The 20,232-nt window shown below is 44.4% G+C and overlaps 1 protein-coding gene across 9 annotated transcripts; it reads right to left on the bottom strand.

Annotated features, from left to right (window-relative positions):
- Positions 1 to 227: 227 nt before the first annotated feature.
- On the bottom strand, positions 228 to 20,229 carry map4k3b (mitogen-activated protein kinase kinase kinase kinase 3b). 9 transcript variants are annotated; one of them, XM_085921902.1, is made up of 36 exons: positions 19,942 to 20,229; positions 14,799 to 14,856; positions 14,629 to 14,719; positions 14,224 to 14,288; positions 14,089 to 14,144; positions 13,958 to 14,005; positions 13,845 to 13,887; positions 13,648 to 13,720; positions 13,377 to 13,508; positions 13,236 to 13,298; positions 13,071 to 13,152; positions 12,549 to 12,665; positions 11,980 to 12,054; positions 11,263 to 11,341; positions 11,125 to 11,183; positions 9,902 to 9,964; positions 8,252 to 8,304; positions 7,990 to 8,028; positions 7,216 to 7,284; positions 6,069 to 6,120; positions 5,605 to 5,971; positions 4,756 to 4,865; positions 4,631 to 4,672; positions 4,478 to 4,562; positions 4,258 to 4,337; positions 4,107 to 4,167; positions 3,904 to 4,021; positions 3,746 to 3,804; positions 3,506 to 3,609; positions 3,236 to 3,413; positions 3,085 to 3,153; positions 2,921 to 3,013; positions 2,763 to 2,833; positions 2,625 to 2,680; positions 2,507 to 2,548; positions 228 to 2,017 (listed from the first exon to the last, which is right to left on the bottom strand). In XM_085921902.1, exons 1-36 carry the CDS (start codon positions 20,038 to 20,040, stop codon positions 1,930 to 1,932), a joined length of 3,039 nt encoding a protein of 1,012 aa, XP_085778028.1. In that variant the 5' UTR covers positions 20,041 to 20,229; the 3' UTR covers positions 228 to 1,929. The 9 variants fall into 9 exon arrangements, with proteins under 9 accessions (XP_085778028.1, XP_085778020.1, XP_085778026.1 ...); XM_085921894.1 differs by lacking the exon at positions 11,980 to 12,054; XM_085921900.1 differs by lacking the exon at positions 11,980 to 12,054 and having other exon boundaries at positions 5,782 to 5,971.
- Positions 20,230 to 20,232: the final 3 nt, after the last annotated feature.

Here is a 20,232-nt window from a genome sequence, read left to right as displayed (position 1 = left end):
CGTTACAAACCCGCAACATCACAAGGCAGACTGAATCCAAATTGACACTGGGTGCTTATCACATGAAATGAGTCAAATCCGCATTTTAACATCCATGTATGGAATGTGAAACTTTTGTTTGTTTTTTTAAATTTATAATTGGATTTGGTTAAAAAATTGCAACATGCAAGTGGAGTGATCATTTGTGGAGGTTGCGTTTCCGACATATTTAGTTTTCTTATACTTGATATTTCACAGCTTTAAAAAAAAAAAAAAGATGGGCTAGTTTCTGGGAACATCGCATTTCCTCAAATAATGGCCTTGCCTCTGACAGACACCGTGACTCAATTGACTCAAGTGTGTCATCGAAATGAACAAATAAAACCTCCCCCCAAAAAGTGGCTTATATGACCTGTGTTCAGTGGTTGCATTATATATTACTATACTGCAATATATGATTTTATTGAAGTATAATTATGGGAAACATTTTGGAAATATATGATGAAACAATTTTTCATTTGCTCCCTTCGAGACACACTCTACACATAATTACATTTGCTTCAGGCCACTATAAGAGGAAATTAGGGGATTTAGTGTCTTGTTAAAATGGTTTCATTAAGTAGGTCGTTTAGAATTTTAGATTTTAATTTGTTTGAAAATGACATGTTCAAATAAAATGATCAGTAACATGAAAAAAAAATACAAATATGTAAAATTTAAAAATTAAAACCAAAAGTGAACAGGCTATATTTTATGTTTCTATTCGAGTATTGTTTGAGGTTTTATTAGTGTTATTTAAATTCATGGGAAGGAATGTTCTACTTCATCCTTTTAAGTTTTCTGAGAAATAATCGGAACCAAAATTGCCGCGGGGGGGTTGACACGTCACTCGAGCTTCATTTTGCGCACATGAGGAAAAATGTGACGCAACTTGTGTAAGTCTCCATTTCAATCTTACCTAATCGTTTTAACAATGACGCTCCTTTAAGTTTCGATGTAGATATTCTCATTCAGTCGTTATTCACTGAAGGGGGGGATGTGGGGGGACTGACTGACATGTAGCCTGCTAAGGACAAAATGTTTGTAGTCGCACATTTATAATACACTCACTCACTCACATTTTTCATCACACCCTTTTCTCTGTGCAAATGTTTTAACACCAGTGGTTCAAATAAAAAACATAAAAAGCTTTATGATCAGAACTGCATAAAAAAAAGAAAAAGACGTTTAGAAATGACATAAAAAAAAAAAAAAAAACCTGTGCAGGATGAGCAAGTCGTCATCTTGTGTCGGCATTTCTACAAAGGTCGACTTTTGCGGGTTACGCAAGTTCCGCTTCCTCCAGAGTCGCCTACTTCCCCTCAATCTGTCCGTCTTTCCGCCATTATTTGTTTGTGCCGAGCAACTACGCACGCGCCTAACTACACACGAGCAGTTTTAGTGTTCATATCTGTCCAAAAATACTACATTTATATGTACATCAATTAAATAGACATCAGTTAAGCACTTATGTGGCTGTTGTTGCTAAGCGGAGGCGGCCGGAGGCCTTCTCCTCTTTCTTTTTTTTTTACACACAGATAAAAAACAGGAGAGTCGTTATCCTGCTGGCGGATTAACATCATGCCACAATAAATAAAAGTGAGGAGGGGGGGGTAGGTTAAGGTAGGGGGGGGTCTGTGCAAGATGGCCGCAGTAGTAGCACAATGTGTACAACTAAGTAGTACAAGTGGTGTGGAGGTCCGACCTCCTGGGAGGGCATCGTGAGCGCGAGTGTTTCTTACATGGTCATCTGCCCTTGAACGCACCGCGGCGCCTCTCCGACCGACACTGTGAAAGGGGGATGCGAGGGGGTTGCAGGAGGAGGGTTGGGGGTGAGCGCACTCCCCTTTGCTAGTTGCTAGGCTCTTTTATGTGGGGGGGTGTTAGCATGAAGGTGTGTCGCGTTGTGTGTCAGTAGCTGTTTTCGTGGCCTGCCAGGATGTAGAGGTTGCTGTGGGCTGTCGGGTTGTCGGTCGGCCGACTCTCCAACACCACCACCCTGAAAATGACACACATGGATTATTAATTTAGTAACAAAAACGAAGCAAGGATTTCAGCGCGGTGAAACGACGATGTGCAAAAGTACGTATGATTTTTTCTAATCGAGAATTTTGTCACCACAAAATTAGATTGAAATAAATAAAAACATCTGTTCAGATAAAATGTGATTTATTTGCTTTAACCACAAACTGAAAGAAAGTCATTCTTTGGAAAAATAAAAAAGGCCCAATAATATTAGAGAACTCATAGAAGACCCCGAAAAGATGATGTCATCAAAGAATGATGTTAAATCATGAGCGTGCAGACACCAAAATAAAACAAATTTCTTTCCAAACAGTTTATCGACTCATATTATGATGGTTCATTCATCTTTGGTGTCTTCACTCTCATTAAGTAAGAACCGCTCCCCCAACACCAACACTCCCAGCCCCCACCCTAACCCAAAACACACACCAGGATTCAAAAATCCCAACAAAGTCAGCGATACCTTGGCAGAGTAACACCTTTGTCATGGTGACCTTCGTCTCGTCTTTTTGTGGGAAGGCATTAGAAAATGTTAATGCCTGACTGTGTGTGTGTGTGTGTGTCTGTGTGCATGCGCCCACCTGTCTGATCCTAGTAGTCTGAAGATACGCGTACTGTCTGAGATCTCCTGCGTGATCTGTGGCAATGTGCAACATTTTATCGTGTTACATACAGAAAAACACTATGGCGCCGGTTCCGGGCCAAGAAACCTGACTCGCCTCGTTGGTCTTGAAACTCCGCCCCTGCATGCCGTGCCTCCAGAAGGCCAGCACGCTATCCTGGAGACAAACTGTGAAGGGAAGAAACCCCATGCCATCCACAGAACATGATTGTGAGGTGCTTTCACTTTGAGTTTATTCTGCTTATGTTTTCCTACCCGTGGACTCGATCTGAAAGTTGAAGGTGAGTTCGGCCGACAATTTCCTGCTGGATTTCAGTCGTCCCTGGAGGTTAACGATCTTGATACACCCTGATGAAGAGAAACGGGGAAATGAGGCGATGTGTTTTGAAGGGAACTAGTCAGACCTCCGGCTGACTCACGATCGAGGCAGACGAGGATGGTGTCCCTCTCCAGCTGCGTGACGTGGATCACGCATGTCTGAGGCGTGTCTGTGGGGCCAGAAAGAACACATTTGGAGAAGAAGAAAAAAATCAATCACATGACTCCATAATGCTCAGTGTGTGTTCTCACCAGTCTCTGTGAACCAGGAGGAGGTAGCGTTTGGGTTGGGGTTGACCGTGCCGAATCGGACCACTTGGTTGAGTTCGCTCCCTTTACTGACTGCCACGCAGATGAGAGGGTACGTCTGCTCCGGTACCACCAACATCTCAAACACCTCCAACGGACACGGCAGGGGGAAGTCGATGGTCTGTTTGGCCACCAAAAATACCAATAACCATTCAGTTTGAACGAACAATATAATCGTGATGACAAACATAAGAAAAAAAATGTCCTAGTGACCTTAATGAGCATGAACTTCTGCATGGATTCCACCCACTCCAGCAGCATGACATGGGACTGGAAAGCCCCACAGAGGTACTTGTGGCCTGTATACGGGTTGCGCACTGCACACCCAACGACAACAAGTCACAACCGAGACGCGCGGTGGCTTGATACTTACAAACCATGTCATTAAAATCCACTTGAAGCATTCATCCTTAATATAATTTTTTTTTTTTTTAGGGTAGGACAAATACGTACCTACGCAACACTTTTGGCACCCTTTAGTGTCTGGAATTTTTGTGGAAACAGCAAACTTCCTATTAAAAAAACAACAACAACAGTGCAACTTAAATAGTGACAGTTGAAATTGCTGATGGTTACATTCAAATATTATTGATGAGATTTGGACCTTTTACCTGGGTATCATCTTATCAGGCAGCTTGTGTGTGGGAATGGCTACGGGTAATTTCTGAAGCTGTCTGGCCTGGTCGAAGAGTCCCGGCAGGCCGTGAGAGTACAGCTGGGAGGCTTTTCCTAGAAAAGGCGCAAATAAAAAAAAATACCATTTCATTGTTTGTTGGAAATAGTCGATTGTTGGGGCAGCTGTGAAGCAACTTACCGGATACTGACAGAAGATTGTTGTTCATGACGTACAACCACGTGCAGCGTCGAGGAAAGAGCTACCGCAAAAGGTGCAGCATGTTGTTGTTGTTGTGACTTCACATTTCAAGTCATTTACAAGGTGCACAAATAGGAAGAGCATGACTCACCTGTTCCATTGTGGTCTCATGCAGCTCATTAAGGTTCAGTGTGTAAATTCCCTCTTCGGCGCCAAATATCAAATACTGATCTGAAAGAAACACACAACACACGCAAGCTCTAGTAGAACAAAACACAACGACCAAAAAGGTAAGCTGAGCTGCAATGAGAGCATAGATTGATTGCTCTTGGAAGTGCAAAATATCCCTCCTATCTTTTTCTTTTTTTTACCTCTAGTGTCAGGGTTGATCCAGGAAGTGGCGCAGTGGATTTTGAGAGGGCAGCCGTTGAACACTTTGGAGAAACACGCACCCATCTGCAAACAAATGTGGAAACGATCAATGAGCTCAAAGATCTGCCGCACAATTTCACAAAGACACTTACATGGACTTTAGGTGTCGGTGGGAGCCCGTTGCTACTTGGCATCTAAAATAGATCGACACACAAACATAATTAAAAAAGAAAAAAGAAAAATGAAGATTCTTTTTTGATCGTCAACAACAAATTACCGGGACATCCTTCTTGTCCTTCCGTAGGGGGACACTAGGGGGCATCGTGGACTGTTGTCTATCTGCAGGACCGCTGCGCTCGCCGTTGTGTGAAGCGTTCAGGCCGTTCCCTGCAGATATACAACACGCATAACGTCAGTTTGGGTGAGGCCGAAGGTGATGCCGTATCATTGGACTCACGGGACTGACGACATGGAGGAGAGCGAGAATTAACTACAAGGCGGGTGAGGGAAGGTGGAAGGCAGCGAGGGAGGGAGGGAGGGAGGGAAGAGGGGAGCCGGCTGGCATGATAAATGCAGCCATGACTTCATCTTTACTCTTGCTTCCCTATGGCAAGAGGTTCTCTCCTCTTCCTCCATCCTCAATGGAAGGGCCGCTGTTAAATGATTGACAGCCCGCGGCAACCAATCAGGTTGTCTACCATTTAGTGTCAGGACATGTATAGCGAAAAGCTGGTAGGTAAAAAGAACTACAAACCTGGGCTGTGTTCGGAATCGTTCCCTAATCGCCAATCATTAAGTTTTTCAAATGAAAAGCAGCTTTGGAACTTTGTCATTGCCGTCACGTAATTATGACGTGGCTGACTGATGATATTGAGCGTAAAAATAACATTGATTGAGCTACATCGTAAAATTGATACAAAGTTGTGATGTTGTCTTGGCAGAAAACTGGTCGCGAAGAAGTCGCTCTCAGTTTCAAAATGGTTGGTGACTCCTGATATGATTCCGAACATAACCCAGGAGACATTAAAAGTGTTGCTATTAATGGACTCATGGGACAGATAAATCAGTGGGAGAGGACAACTGGAGGGGCGGGGCAAAAGGATGCTATCAAGCTACTGGCTCTTACTCTCGTCCCCATTCTCTTTTTCCTGCTCCTCTTTCACCTCCTTCAGCACCTCCCACGCTTCCTCCAGCTCCTCCTCTGTGTGAGGCGTGTGGAGCCACTCCCAGAAATGCCTAAAGCTGCCATCGTCCTCCGGGACGGACGTGTCCGCGTCCGTGCGCTCGCTCGCGGTCTCGTTACCTAGGCTGCTGCGGCGGTGCGGCGGCAGCCTCGGGGGCGGCGGCCGCGGGGGCACGTTGGAGGCGGGCTTGGCGGGGCTTGGCGTCTGCGGGACCGGACAGCGCTTGATGGTCCCGCCTCCGTCATCCTCGCTGTGCGATTGGCTGTCGTCCTGTTTGGGGTGTGGCTGAGGCGAGCTGATGGATTTGGGCTTTGGGGGGGGGGGGGGGGGGGGCGCAGACAAGAGTCTTACTTGAATTTTAGGCATACAAGTAGTTTTGATCCCCACCAAAGGTCTGTCAACCTACCTTGGGCGGGAGCGGGGGCGGGACCTTTGGTCTCAGGATCGTGTTCATCTTACTACACAGTGAGAAGATGGCGAGAGAGTGACATTGACTTTGCATGACTGGACAGCACATTTTAAGCATACTAGTAACAATTGTCAAATCAATCAAAGGGGACATATATATATTTATTTTGGGCAGCTTCATGAGCCACATGCACTGATGAGCAGACTTAATTGCCAACGTGCAATTGAGTAGCTTGGTGAAGCGCTACCTCCATTTGTGAAAAAACACAATGTTTATAATATGTCTCCTTTAAGTGACCAAGCATCCGGATGAAACAAAAAGAGCACGCGAATCAAGCAAGCTGGCGTCAAATCTCTGAGAATTGTAGTGATGACACGGAACTTTGTACACGCTAGCGAGTCAATTTTGGAGGTGTCGCTAGCACTATAAGGACAGATATTTGACTCCATTTTGCTTCATAAGAGCGCAAATGTATTTTAACTAGCTTGTTAATGAGAGCTAAAGGACTGATGTGAACACGCAAATGAGAATGGACAGCAGCTGGATAATGAATAGAATAGAGAAATATTAAACCTGTAAATAGATTGCCTTTAACGCACACACACACCGCCAGATGCCACATTTTTTGCCTATAAATTGGTTATTATCCAGCTTAAGGAGGACAATACAAAGCAAAGCGAAGAAAACTTTCCACCACATTTGCTTTCAGACAATAAGGGCAGAGAGCGGATGTTGATGAATACTTGAAAAAGAGATGCAGCGAGCAGGATTGGCATCAACACACAAACAAAAAAAGCACACGAAGAGATGGCATGGGAGAGAATAAAGCAGCACTTCTGGACCAACTCTGACCCTAAACTAGAACACACTCATCTTTAGTGTGTTAGTGCCTTTTTTTTTTTTTTTTTTTAAGCTGGCTTCCAGGTGAGTTTTCGGGTTAGTTGAGATGTAAAGCTTTCAAGATGCACACACACATACAAAAGGGCGTGATGGTGCGCTGTGCTGCGTGGATGAAACTGTAGCACAAACAGGAAGCCTTCCTCCTCCTTTCTTCTGCTCCTCATCCTCGTTTTGATGCGGGTGAGGGAGGGAAAAGGAGGACAGGGAGGCCTCCTGTTCTAGGACTGCATGGGGGGGGACTTACTGAGTGTGAGTTTCATCATCATCTGCACCATCATCATCCTCATCATCCCCTAAGTGTGCCACATGGCCCCTAGGAGCGGAGGTGGAGATAGGAGGGGAGGGCAGATTTTGGGGGATTCGAGGGAAGATGAGGGGAGGAAGGATGCAAGCAAAAAGGTGGAAGGAGATGACAAAAGGAGGAGGAAGATGAGGAAGAGAGGTAAGGATGGGGGAATTAGAGCTGTGTGAAGCTTTGTCCACAAACAAACCGCTAACCCTTCAAACAACCTCGAACAAATAATTAGACACAATGAAGCCTAACGTGAGTCTTTAAAAAAAAAAAAAAGTTCCAATCATCTTTTTTTTTTTTTCATCTTTAAATGTGATATCACCAGATTATCAACAGTATCGAGAATGTTGCGACAGATTGCCGCGTGGAAAATGAAGCAAGAAGAACCCCTGCAGATTTGTGAGTGGAGTTGTTAAAATTAAAAACGCTACAACCACGTGCCTGTGTGGCCCGCGTGTTATCAGCGTGTGTAAGCCATGCTGTGCGGGAAAGCGACTAATAAGCGCAACCTTTCAACTCCGTGACGTTAAAGCGCCAAGCGAAAACCCAGCAAGAGTGCAAAACGCTGCCAGACTGGAAACGGTAAAGAGTCATTAGTGGCGGTTGATCAGACCCGATTATTTGCGGGTTAATGTGATTGGCTGATGTGGTGTTTAGAACGCCAGCAGAAAAGAAGGGGAGGGGAAAAAAATAGAATAAAATCGAAAGGTGCTGAGTCAGACTCACCTCTGCTGCAGCTCCTCCTCCACCGATTTGAGAAGACTCCTGTTTGGAGTCGAGAGGACATTTTTATTAACAGTGAACAAGCAACAAATATTTTAATCAATTCAATCTGCCGGGTTTTGGCCAGTCCCCCGTTCTGTCCTGAGACAGCAAATAGAAAACACAAAGCGCCCTCTACTTGCAATCAAATAAATCCAATGTGACACAATGAAGAATGCTAAAAGGAAAGAATGACAATAAAAGACACACGGCTAGGAGGACTTACTTGTTTCCTCCGAGCAGACAAGGCGAATCGTGACCATACTCCAACTGCAAGTCCTAGAAAAACACAAAAGTGCAGCACTATTGGGATATCACATCCAAATGACGCACTTGAATTCACAATAAAATAAAAACAACTAATAAAACTGAAGCCCGGTTGTCCAATGACGGACGGGGGGGCTTCAGTTATGGCAGCAAAGAGTTTTACAAGTAGAAGATCATGACGTGTTCAGGCACAGGATGTATTTGCCTTGTGCTCACATTGTGGCCTTACAAGCGCGGCTGGAACAAGGCTCATCGAAAAAATAAATAAATAAACCAAGCCAAAATCAATATCAAATATTTTTTGGAGTGAGCGCTCAGCCCAAAAAATTATTTGCTGAAGAAATCTGTGGGGAAAAAAAAAAATCGTGCATCTCTAGCCCCATCATGTCTCTACAATTTGATTTTGAAGAAACCACAGAGAAGAAAAAAAAACAACAAAGTAAAAAGAAGGCATTTGGAACTTCAAAACGAGCATTACATAGGATGACTACTGACATCTAGTGGTCATGTTACAATTTGGCAACGCCAACATAACCTCACTTGTTTGACACTTGCCCACAGTTGGGCCCCACCAAAAGTGTTGCGACTCCACATGGTAAGCCATCAACATCGACCGCGTCCTCAGAAAACATGTTTGGAATTTCTGGGCGGTCTCGCATACCGAGGACGCAAAAAAAACAAAATAACAACTCTGTGGTAGTCAAAATATTGAGCGACTTTGCGTCAACGTTTCACCATCCTCGTGGATGGCGTCTTTCCTCCATTGCGATCCCAACGGAAGGAATTTGCGTTATCCACAGTGACGGAAATACAAACGTAATTATAAGCCATCTGCCCTCATCATTGTCTTTTTGCTCGCCCTAATGTGGTCGTCATGGTGACCGCGGCAGCTCGTTCGGCGTCACCCGAGCCGCTAAACCGTTTAGCATTCTGGGGTGAATTCTCCAGGGCTGGCCCTTTTCAAATTTTTCATCCAAAGTAACTCATCTGTTCGGCGAGGATGGAGCTGAACTTGATGAGGTTGTCAACCAAAAACCACCAAGTAAAGCCACAATGTGTAAGCAGCCATGTGTCGAGGCGGAGGGGGAAAAAAAAAAGACATCTTGAAAGGGAAAAGGAAAACAAGGAGGGGTGAAAAAGAGAGACACACTTGTTCTCTTCATCTACCGTACGAGAAGTTAGAGCAGAAGTGTACAAAAAACATAGCGAGACATTTCGCAGAAAGAAATATCCTCGCGTCAACTCCCCCCTCCCTCATTGGTGTGCCTTGGAGCAAGGCAGCGGACTTTTCAAACTATCTTTTCTGTGATTGTTGACATTTTGAGTGATTTTATGTGATTGTACAAACTTCTGAAGGCAGGGGGGAAAAAAAGATGACAGCTACAGATAATGAGGCTGAAAAGAAGAACAACACACATGAGCAGAAGCGCAACAGGACAACAATCGCCCGACATGAACACACAACAAGAAATAGGCGGAGATTAGGAACGGCGGAGAGACATCGAAGAAAGAGATGTTAGTGTGGCAAATGAATAACAACAAATAAAAAAAGGGAGGGGGGGATTGAGAAAGAAGGAGAGAGACGAGAGAGAGAGAGAGAGAGTACTACCAGATTAGATCTCGCGGTATAGTAGAGCTCCTCAACACAGTCCAGATAGGGCTCAGAATCACACTGGTCAGCAAGACAAAGCCAGAGAGACCTCAAGTTAATACATCAACCTCGGACGATGGAGGGGGAAAGGGGCGAGGGAGGGGTGGGGCATTGATGCAAGACAGAAGATGATGTATGGGAGCGAGGGGGAAACAAAATGGAACAAGGCCAATATGGGCTCTGGAGAAAAAGAGAGAGAGGATACAGAGAGCAATCCCAGGATTGCGGATTTCCTCACATGATGATGTTTATTTACTCAAGTGCAGATGGGAATGGGAATTGATTAGGGTGAAGCAGGATTCAATTTGTTGAACAAGTAATAATTTCATGTTTTCTGACAAATATATGTGGCTGATTTTATTTTTATAATTCAATAGTCGAATAGTGACTATGACGTTATTTATATTTCGGTCCAAATAAATGGCTCAGTCTCCTTGCTGTCACAGAAAAACAGGAGTGCGTTTGTTCAAGACGATAAAAGGAAACGGTCATTTTGGATTGGCGGCTATATTGACAATGAATCAACTTCATTGCTGTTATTTGTAAAGTCAACGCCTCGACAAATCAGTCCAATCCCTACACCGCAAAGGTTATAGTACATTTTAGGTTCATCCTGGAATTTCCCCGAGAAGCCCAATATTCCAAACTTTTGGGAGTAGCGCATATTAAAAAGATACTGTAAAAGAAAGACATCATCTTCTGCAAACATCGACTTGACATGACTTCTTCTACTACAACACATTCTGCATCGCTCGTACTGTAAACAACTAACCACGCCACCTGTCAAAAAGAAAGTGTCATTGTAAGCAGAGCGCCACCATTTGAGGAAATACAGCACCTTCCCAAAACCTGAAAATATTCTCTATTACAGCAGCAGCAGCTGGAGCAACAATGGAGGACAATGATGAACTGACTGGACGTGACAGTGAAAAATGATTGTTACATCAACGACATTCGGCGATTAAAACTCAATAGCAAAACGGTTGCACTCCCGACACCAAAAATGTGTTGACCCAATTTCATGTTTACACTCAAATAGCCCAGACTTCCTCCAAGGCACATTTTGGAACCCTTACCAATTGTGCACCTTCTATCTGTCCTTTGAATCCAAAAGCCCAAAGTGCCATCAACATCGGTGATCTTAAAATGGGTGAGGACGACGACATTTGGTAACAACTTACCGGTTCGTGATGGGGCTCCGTCTCCTTCCTCAGCGGCGGGTCAAACTTGACCTGACCGACTGCGAAAATGACCACAGATGGAGGTGGTGAACATTTGAAGGCTATTTGTTGTGTTCGTTCTCTTGTGCGTGAACTCACAGTTGATCTCCGAGAGAGTTTTTCCTTCTCGCGTGCTTCTGCTAGTGGAGCGAATTCGGTGAGGGACGGACACGGGAGACTGAAAGGGAAAGAGAAATGGAGACAAGAGTCAAATAAAAGCTCAAATGAACCACCGCGACGGTTTTGCAGGCCACTCGAGAAGATTACACAAGGTGAAAACCCAAATAATCTGTTTGCTATTTCCTCTTGGGGAAGGGGGGGGGGGGGGGGCGATTTGATGACACAGCAAAAAAAAAAAAAAAAGCTGCCAGCTGCACGCAGCAACAAGGTCAACACAATCAAATCAAACAAATGCTCCCGCGTCAGGATGTTTACGTCTATTGATACGGCGGGAGAAGTGCAGCCCGCTAAATAAATACACCAATATCTTCAATCAATGATTTGTAAAAACCTTGAACATCAGACCGCAAATAATCTCTCTGATGCGGTTCCTTCATAACACAGCAAATTCACACCATGCTACAAAAAAAAAGGAGCATTCGAAAAAACACACAAATTAGCATTCCCCGGTTCCGCCACTAGGTGGCCGGAACACCTTCCCTACACAAGAGCCACTATTTGAGGGAATAACGCTATTACGCACCACCTAGGTTGAGGCGCCTGAACGGATTTCACGGTTGCCACGACAACATCAACTCAACACACGCTTTGTTAAGACAAAACATCACTGCAGACACCGCAGCTCCGAGGTGGTACCTTCCGACGAGCGGGAAAGCGGGGCGGGCGCCGAGCGCCGGGGCTAACGGCTAGGAAGCGGCCCCTGTACTTAAACTGTGGAGGAAGAGGAGGGGAGAGCATGGTGGGAAGGCAGACAAGAACAGAAGAGAGGAGAGGAGAGAAAAGGCAAGAAGGAGAAGGGGAAGCGCTGGAGATGGAGAAAAGAGGAGAAGGTTGAGTGAGGCCGGTGCCAGGGAGGAGGAAGAGCAGGAACGTAGGAGGAGTTAAGGCTGCCGGGAGAAATTGTTGACGTGGGGATTGGAATTTGACAAATGGAGAACAGATGAGACACGATTTGGGGAGGAAGGAAAAGAGGCGACATCCAGTGAATAGGTCATTAGCACTGCCATGTGCTTTTGTATGAGGGCTGTCAAATTTCCAGTAAATAAAGTTAATTTGGGAAATATTCTATTTGGTAATAATAAAAAAAAAAAAAAAAAGAAAATCAACAGATTTATATATTATCGAATCCAATCTTGGCCTGGAGAGAAAAATTCCTGGAATTTTGCAACCCACCAAAATACAATAGAAGGCCCGGGCAAGGTTACCTCCGGTTCGGGGTCATCGTCGTCAAAGTCGTTGTAGTTGTTGTGCTCGGGGTTTTTGGCCCGGTCCAGCAGCTCTTTTGCCAGCGTCCTGCTCAGGGGCTGAGACACAAACGGGTGCTGCAAAGACAGGAAATGAAGCGTTCAAACCAAGTTTCATTGAATCTACTTTTTGAACAAACACGTGGACGTTACTTGGAAATCTACCGCAGTCAAAGGAAAAACCTGTTCCGTATTTTGGTGATACAGTCTGACCAATTGTGTTCTCAAAGTCGTTATGATCTTTGTGGCTTAAACACAAAGTGCCATTGTGTTCGATGCTTCGTAACAAATCCCCGGGCGACTTGGGGAAATGAATTTGTACGTTCAATGAGCCCACACATAGTGAGGAAATATATAAGAGTGGGGGCAGTTTAATAGCTGGATTCAAAAAAAATTTCATTTCAGTTCATTTTCATAAAATATTAGAGAATCAAGACTGACAGCAAGATAGGATTTTTTTTATTTTATTTTTTACTTTCTCACCTGGAGTAGCTTCTCGGCCGTGGGCCTCTTCTTTGGGTTCTTGGTTAGGGCTATTTTTACAAAATGGTGGAAGTTGTCCGTCCTGCGGTACAGAGTACGGCACAGAATATAAACAAGTAAAATGGTTGTTGCCGTTTTTAGTGTGTTTTGGGAACGACACCTTACCACTTGACTTTGTCTTTCAACTTAGGCGGCTGGAAATTACTCTTGGTCATTAAGAAAAGAGCCCTGTGTAGGGAGAAGGAAAGGGGGGCGGAGCTTAGTAAGGGGATCACTTTGACTCAAAAAAATTGTTTCACACACAACCTCATGGGATGCAGCTCAAACATGGGCGGCTGGAGCTCGGCCAGTTCGATTGCGGTGATCCCCACGGCCCAGATATCGCACAGTTGGTTGTAGCCGCCTTTCCTCTCCACGGCCGCCACCTCCGGAGCCATCCTGTTGCGGGGAGGAGAGAGACAAACACATTCTCCAATTCATTAAAGTTTAACACGAAGCTCCGATTCATCGAGTAATCAATCAAATTCTTTCATCCGGGTGCAGTTTGTACACTTTGCCCCTCACATCAATGACTCACCAGTAAGGTGTTCCGATGAATGACTTCCTCTTGGCCAGAGTTGCCGTGATCTGCGCTGATACGCCAAAGTCGGCTATCGAGAGAAAAATGAATGGAAAGATTAATGACCCCTCAATAAAGCGGCGTGGGAACAATATAGAAAAATCCCCCAGGGAAGGGGAAAAAAAATAAATGGGAGATCGGCCGGTTGGTCTCACCTAGCTTGACGTAGCCGTTGTCTGTCAGGAGTATGTTGGCGCCCTGTTGTTGACAAAATGCGTTTATTTATTTAGTGTGTGTATTTTGGGATGCATTTTCCTCCATAGCTCACCTTGATGTCTCGGTGCATTTTGCCTTTATTGTGAAGGTAGTACAAACCCTGCAAGTACAAAATCACGCAACAGTTGTTAAAGTGATGAAAACATTTTTTTAAAAATTCAAGGAGCAATATATGATACTTACCTGCAGGGTCTCCCGTGACATGTAAGCTATTTGGGACTCTAACAAAGGCCCGGTTACTGAAGAAAAAAAAGAAAAGGTCAATAAGTGGACGACCAGACGTGACTAACGTGTAAACAATTAGAATGCGAGTGTCACCATGATAGATGTCCTGCAGTGAGCCTCCTCCGCAGTACTCCATGCTGATCCACAACTTGTCTCGCCTGTGCAGACACACACACATTAGTTGCGCCGTCTTCCATAACAATAACTTCGCAAGAAAGATGTTTCATTCTAAAATATAGCAGACTGGAATGCACCATTTGCCTACAATGGCTTTCAAATTATTCACCCAAAAAAACAACACAATAGTATTAAGTTTGAAATAAATATTTTGAATTGGGTTCTTAGTTACAATTTACGTTTTGGAGCTATCCCTCGTATAATAGTCCATCTATCACTTTGTTTGCACTTTTTTTTTTTTTTTTTTAACCTTCCGTTCTGCATGCTCGTTATTCAAAATAACACAAATAAACGTCAGTAAAATATGTAAAGTATTCTTACCGGAGATAGCTGCCAAAGTAGGCCACGATGTTGGAGTGCTTACAATCCTTCATCATCAGAATCTCCTGCTGGACAACGGCAAAATCTTCCCCTGGATGGAAACAAACAAAGCGGAGGGATGAAGGGAGCGAGGCGGATAGGCCAGAGTGGATGAAAGGTAAAGTGCTCACCTGGCTCCAGTTTGATGACTTTGATAGCCGCCAGCTCCGCTGTGTTTACATTACGAGCCTGGAGGAAGAAGAAGAGGAAGAAGAAGAAGGGAGGTTAGCAATCAGGAGGCTCTGAAAGTATGAACCGTGTGGTGGACGGCCAAAAAGTTTCCCGCTGTCAACAGCATCCTCCAATTGTTTATGGGATTGTACGTACCAGGAGGCGAGTGTTTTACATGACATTGACTGGACATAAAACGTACGGACGGGAAATGGAGCCGTATTCCCGAAAAAGCCGGGAATTTTTTGCTAAACGGCGTATTGGCAGGATAGCAAGGAGGCAGATTTTCTAAAAATAGCCAGCCGTGTTTACATCACTTGCAAAGGAAGAGAGAAGTTCCTCTGTGAAACAAGACATGAATAAAAGATGATTCCAGAAGCATCGCCGCATAAGAATGCGTGAAAGTGAGTGGCTTTAATAGCCGTGGATGGTTTTCCGGGCGTGACTTAATAAATCTTTCGAATGGAAAGTAGCATTGATAAGAGCGGCCAACTTTGAAATAAAATGTTCACAATATAGTATATATGATAATCTGGCACGCATTATTGCTTTTACATTGATTCCTATGGGAAACGTTGTTTCGACTTACAAACGTTTCGACTTACAAACCTAATTGTGGATTGAATTAAGTTCTTAAGTAGAGGTGCCACTATATTTGATTATCTTCTGCAGCTTTCAACACAAATTACTCAAATTACAGATCCTCACCGTGTGTGAGAAACAAGTTAGCCATCCCTGCCAACAGCAGTTAGCGAGATAACACTTCGACCTTGAAAACAAGACACCACTGCAACGCTGTACGTTTCTGAAAACACACACCCCCATGGGGACTGCAGCCTGGCCTGCATATTTCGCCAAGATTTTGTACACAGCGAACCGTGACATTTCACACAGCGCTCCGCTCACTTCATTACCCGTGAGGGAAAGATTCTAATATAAGAGACCTAAGGACACGCTTTAACTAAAGCGCTGGAAATGTCAACACGTGGACATTTCTTTTTTTTTTCTCCACCACTTGTCGTTGAGTTTGGTCGAAATGCGAGGAGCTGTGCCACAAGTGGAGAACAGGGCGATGATTGACAGCGCACAATACGAGAATGGGGCACAAGAGCACGTAACAAAGCCCGTGGCAGGAGGGAGGAGACACAAAGAAACGTCCAAAGGCAAGAAAGGAGACGTACACAGCGCGCCAGTGTGTTCGCTCCCTTTACAGAGGGGCGAGGGTGATGACTCATGGGCGCTCAGTAGCAGCGCTTTCGGCAACGACACACACTTGAATGAGTCCGATTGATTGCGTCTGGTGTTACTGTTCGATCCCCGCTGCGCTTGCGGCAAATGTTTACGTGCTTGATTTCAAATCTTTTTTGGTTTTACTGCTGCGAGCAACTACCGATGGAAAAATGTGCGTTGATTCATGCTAGACACGAAAAAGCGGGATGTATGCTTGGGGGGTGAGACTGAGGCCAGGTTAGCCCACAACAGAAGAATGGTCAGGTGAGGTTAAAGTTGATGCCAAGGTCAACCACGAGCTAACGGCATTAAATGAACATTTCTGAGTTCTGAGCTTGCTTAATGAATGACTTTCAAGGGCCTTTGCGTTTTGTTCGGTGGGTGAACTGGGTGGGTGGGGGGGGGGGTCCGCTGGCCATCTGCGAGGCTGGTGACGGCACGCAATCGCCTCGCTTAGTGGGCGGGTTATGCCGCAAGCCCTCTGCGAGGTCGCCTTCCTCTGTTGGCGCGGAACAATAGGACATGAGGGCCTTCGTATGCGCACACATAAACATTCACACACACACATAAAGGAAGCCGGGACTGTTGCATTCCTTCACCGCGGTTGTCCAGATGTCGCGCAAACACACAACAAGGCCCGGTGGGAGGAAATTGCTACTATAAGCACATTTTAACGGCTACCTGATTCGGCCTGGCGTTAAACTCAGCGGGACGTACACGAACGAGGAATTAGCCATTAAAAAAAATAATCATCTAATTGCGCACACACGCTTAAAATTGATTTTAGCCTTCAGTAGTGGATCAGCTCTTATTTTATAAATATGTATAATGTATGAAACCAACCAATAAACCTACCAATCCCGATTAAAATACTACTACTACTGCGTCAAACGCTTGGCAGAGGTAAAACAGGAACACATTCCTGGAATCAGAAAAATAAAAAAAATTCTTTGTATGCAAGCAACACTGACGCACTAATTGTGTACATTCATCACACTGACAAAAATAAATAAAAAAATAAATAAATAAATAAATAAATCCATCAGCTGGTGGATAGCTAGCATGCATTGTTAGCATAACTCACATTGCGCTGCGGTTAAAGGCAACTGCTGTCGTGGAAAATAGGAACCGACTTGAATCTTTTGTTTTAATGCGATGGCCTTTCACGCTCTGATCTCTTGCCTGGGAAATATGCTAGCAATGTCTAAGAGGAGAGTGTCAAATGACTTTTCAGGTGACAAGTGCGCTTGGCAGAAACCAAAAAGTCCTAACCAAAGTGTGACTGTACTTCCTCAATCCGTAGCTGGACACATTGTCACTTTGCGGGAACAGGGACGTCATCCTATTCGAACGTCGGACTCAACGTCACATCCTGTTTGACGGCAAATCCTTGAGAGGAGCAGATATTTTGGCCACGGGAGTGTAGGCAGCAAAAATGTCACGCACGACCAACCAGTCAGATCGTGACACCTTTGGGAACTTTTGGCAAAACACATTTTCATCACAACTGCAGCTCATAACAACATCATCAAGTATCGGTATGGCAATGATGCCATCAATGCAAGGTGCTAGCTAACAAAACACGCTAATACAACAGCCACTTTGTTCGAACCCTAACAGACTCAGAAATGTGGGAAAAGGTCGCCGGGCATCCCCCGTGCCTCCAGGAATGAGATTCCGAGCGTTCGAGTGCAAAATGCTAATTCTCAGCATATACGTAATGGAGCGCCTCTGCAAATTGAAGACGATCATGTGTCGGGAGGCTCACACGTTGCTTCCTGCTCAAACATTCCGATCCGAGTCGCAGATTTTCACACAGCGGTAGAGCCAAATATAGGCATCAATGAGCTTTTACCGAGCAGGCCGCCCGCTGCTTACACAGACGTCCCCAGTAATGCGGCGAGGGTTTACAATTGAAATCTCCAAAAGTATCATCATCGGGCTCACCCGTTTTGGGGGATTTGGTCATGATATTACACGAAAATGTATAGCAGCCATTGATGTCTTATGATTCCTAAACATTTGGTGACAATTATTTAGAGACAAACAATGTATGATGAATGATAAAACAATAACAGGACCAGTGGGGACAATAACAAGTTTGTCAGAGCCCGAGTGGCTGCAACAGGCCAAGATAAAACACCTAAAATTAGAAACACACATGATCTACTCCAGCAAGGGAAGCATGCGTGCAAGATGCAAAACAACGACACAAAGTTGCAAAAATCTGCATATAACTAACGGGCCTCGGAAATGTTGCAGTGACATTTTAGCAACAAAAGAATCCTGGATGAGGACCAAACGTCATCAAATGAATTTAAGAGTGTTGCGTGTTTCACAGAGCTGCGCTGTGCCAGCTTTGACTGTCGTTTAACAGCCAGCGGAATGTTATTTTGAAACAACCACAAACCTGTCACTTTATTTGAAACACAACTGCAATCCAAATTGTGTAATATTGTGGCCAGAAGCGCGCTCCGTGACAAGTTAAACCAACTGTTTTTAGTAATTACACATGGGTATTTAAAACACGAGCTAGAAATCACAATAATCAAAACATAGCTTTTTTTTTTTGCCTTTTGTCCGGTAGCTTAATCTAATGCTAACACATAAAACCCTTTAAGCAATTAATATTTACAAATTTAATGCAGCGGCACATATGATTAACTACAGCAGTACTCTGTCATATATTCTTTATCCTCTGCAAGGAACTGAGACGAGTTGACAGGAGCTGAGCCATCTATGTTCTACAGATGTTCATATTCAGTATTTACGTCTGTCCGATACTCCCCCTGGGCAAGTTTATTAGAAGACTGTTGTTGTTTTTTTCTAATTAAAAACATTACAAAAGGTTTTTGTTTTTGTTTTCCATGGAGAGTTTGGAACGGATGAATGACATTTCTATTCATTTCGATTGGAAAAGTGGATTTGAGATGAGAGTAATTTACATTGTGAAGGCATATGCAAAAACAGGGCAAGTAAAAGAAATAGTTTACGACAATTCCTGACACTATTCTTAAATATGGTGCTTGATTACACTGTCAAAACATTATAACTTACTCAGAAAGTTTTGATTTGATTTTGTTGTCAAATAACTTAAAACCATCGCGAAGGGCCCGGGCTGATTGTTGATCACAAAGATAATGGAGATAAATCACAATAAATCAAACCGCCTAACTATTAATGCGTTAATAACTTGTGTAATAACCGTGTAGAATCGATTTTATGGTGCTAGAGCTGAAGAGATGTTGCTAATGTTATTGTTTATCGTAGCTTGTTGTTGAGTTAGCATCTTCAGGGGAGCGAGCTTACGACAGCTGTCAGCTGGGCGGTCCGACTAAGGACCTTTTTCCGGCAACTGTGCAGAAAGGTGAACCGACAGTGAATATTTGCGCACACAAATCAATGCTCGTTGTGATTTTGTGATATTATTCCACTACATAGCAATCAGGTTTAGCATCGCAATGCTAACACAAATCGACTGAGTCCATTTTCGGACAGCTAGCTTTGCACATGTCCGCTCTCCGGTGCTGTTTTCTTCTGACGTAATCGCGCTAAAGCAGGCAACAGAATGGATGCAGAAGCTGACATTGAAATGCAAATAAATGCATTTAGTAAGATAGTGTGACAACAACATCTAGAATTTCAAGCGGCGGGGCTAGCATTAGCTTTATTTGACGCACTTTTAAACGGGCCACAGCTTCAAGTTGTGACAGTGACAACGTTGGGCCTTCACAAATGAGCGACGTGAATGGCAAAAACACATATTTGTTTCCATTTAATAGACACGCCCAGCATTTAAAGGTGTCCGATTATGGAACTCAGAGTCAACAGCGCTTCTTCCCCCACTCTGGCTGCAGTTGTTTTTTTTTTTACCTTGTAGACGTCTCCGTAGGTGCCGCTTCCTATCCTCTGGATCAGCTCGAAATCCTCCTGCGGATTGCGGCGAGACAGGTCGACGCTGGTTTTCATCATGGCCAAGTGCCGCTCAGGGCGCCGGACGACGCGCGCGGTTGACGGACACCGACGATGTTATGTGCGAAAGGGGATAATTGTCACGGAGAAAAAAAAAACATACGGCGTCAGAAAATAACAACCCGAGCCCACTCCTGCTCCAACATGGCGGCCACTGCGCTTGGAGCATGCGCAGTGGATGTGCCCTCCTCT

The sequence above is a fragment of the Syngnathus leptorhynchus genome, chromosome 10 (assembly GCF_054491065.1).
Source record: "Syngnathus leptorhynchus isolate UIUO chromosome 10, UIUO_Slep, whole genome shotgun sequence".
NCBI classification, from domain to species: Eukaryota; Metazoa; Chordata; class Actinopteri; order Syngnathiformes; family Syngnathidae; genus Syngnathus; species Syngnathus leptorhynchus.
Note: the sequence above shows the minus strand (reverse complement) of the source record. Positions and strands in the feature narration are given on the sequence as shown.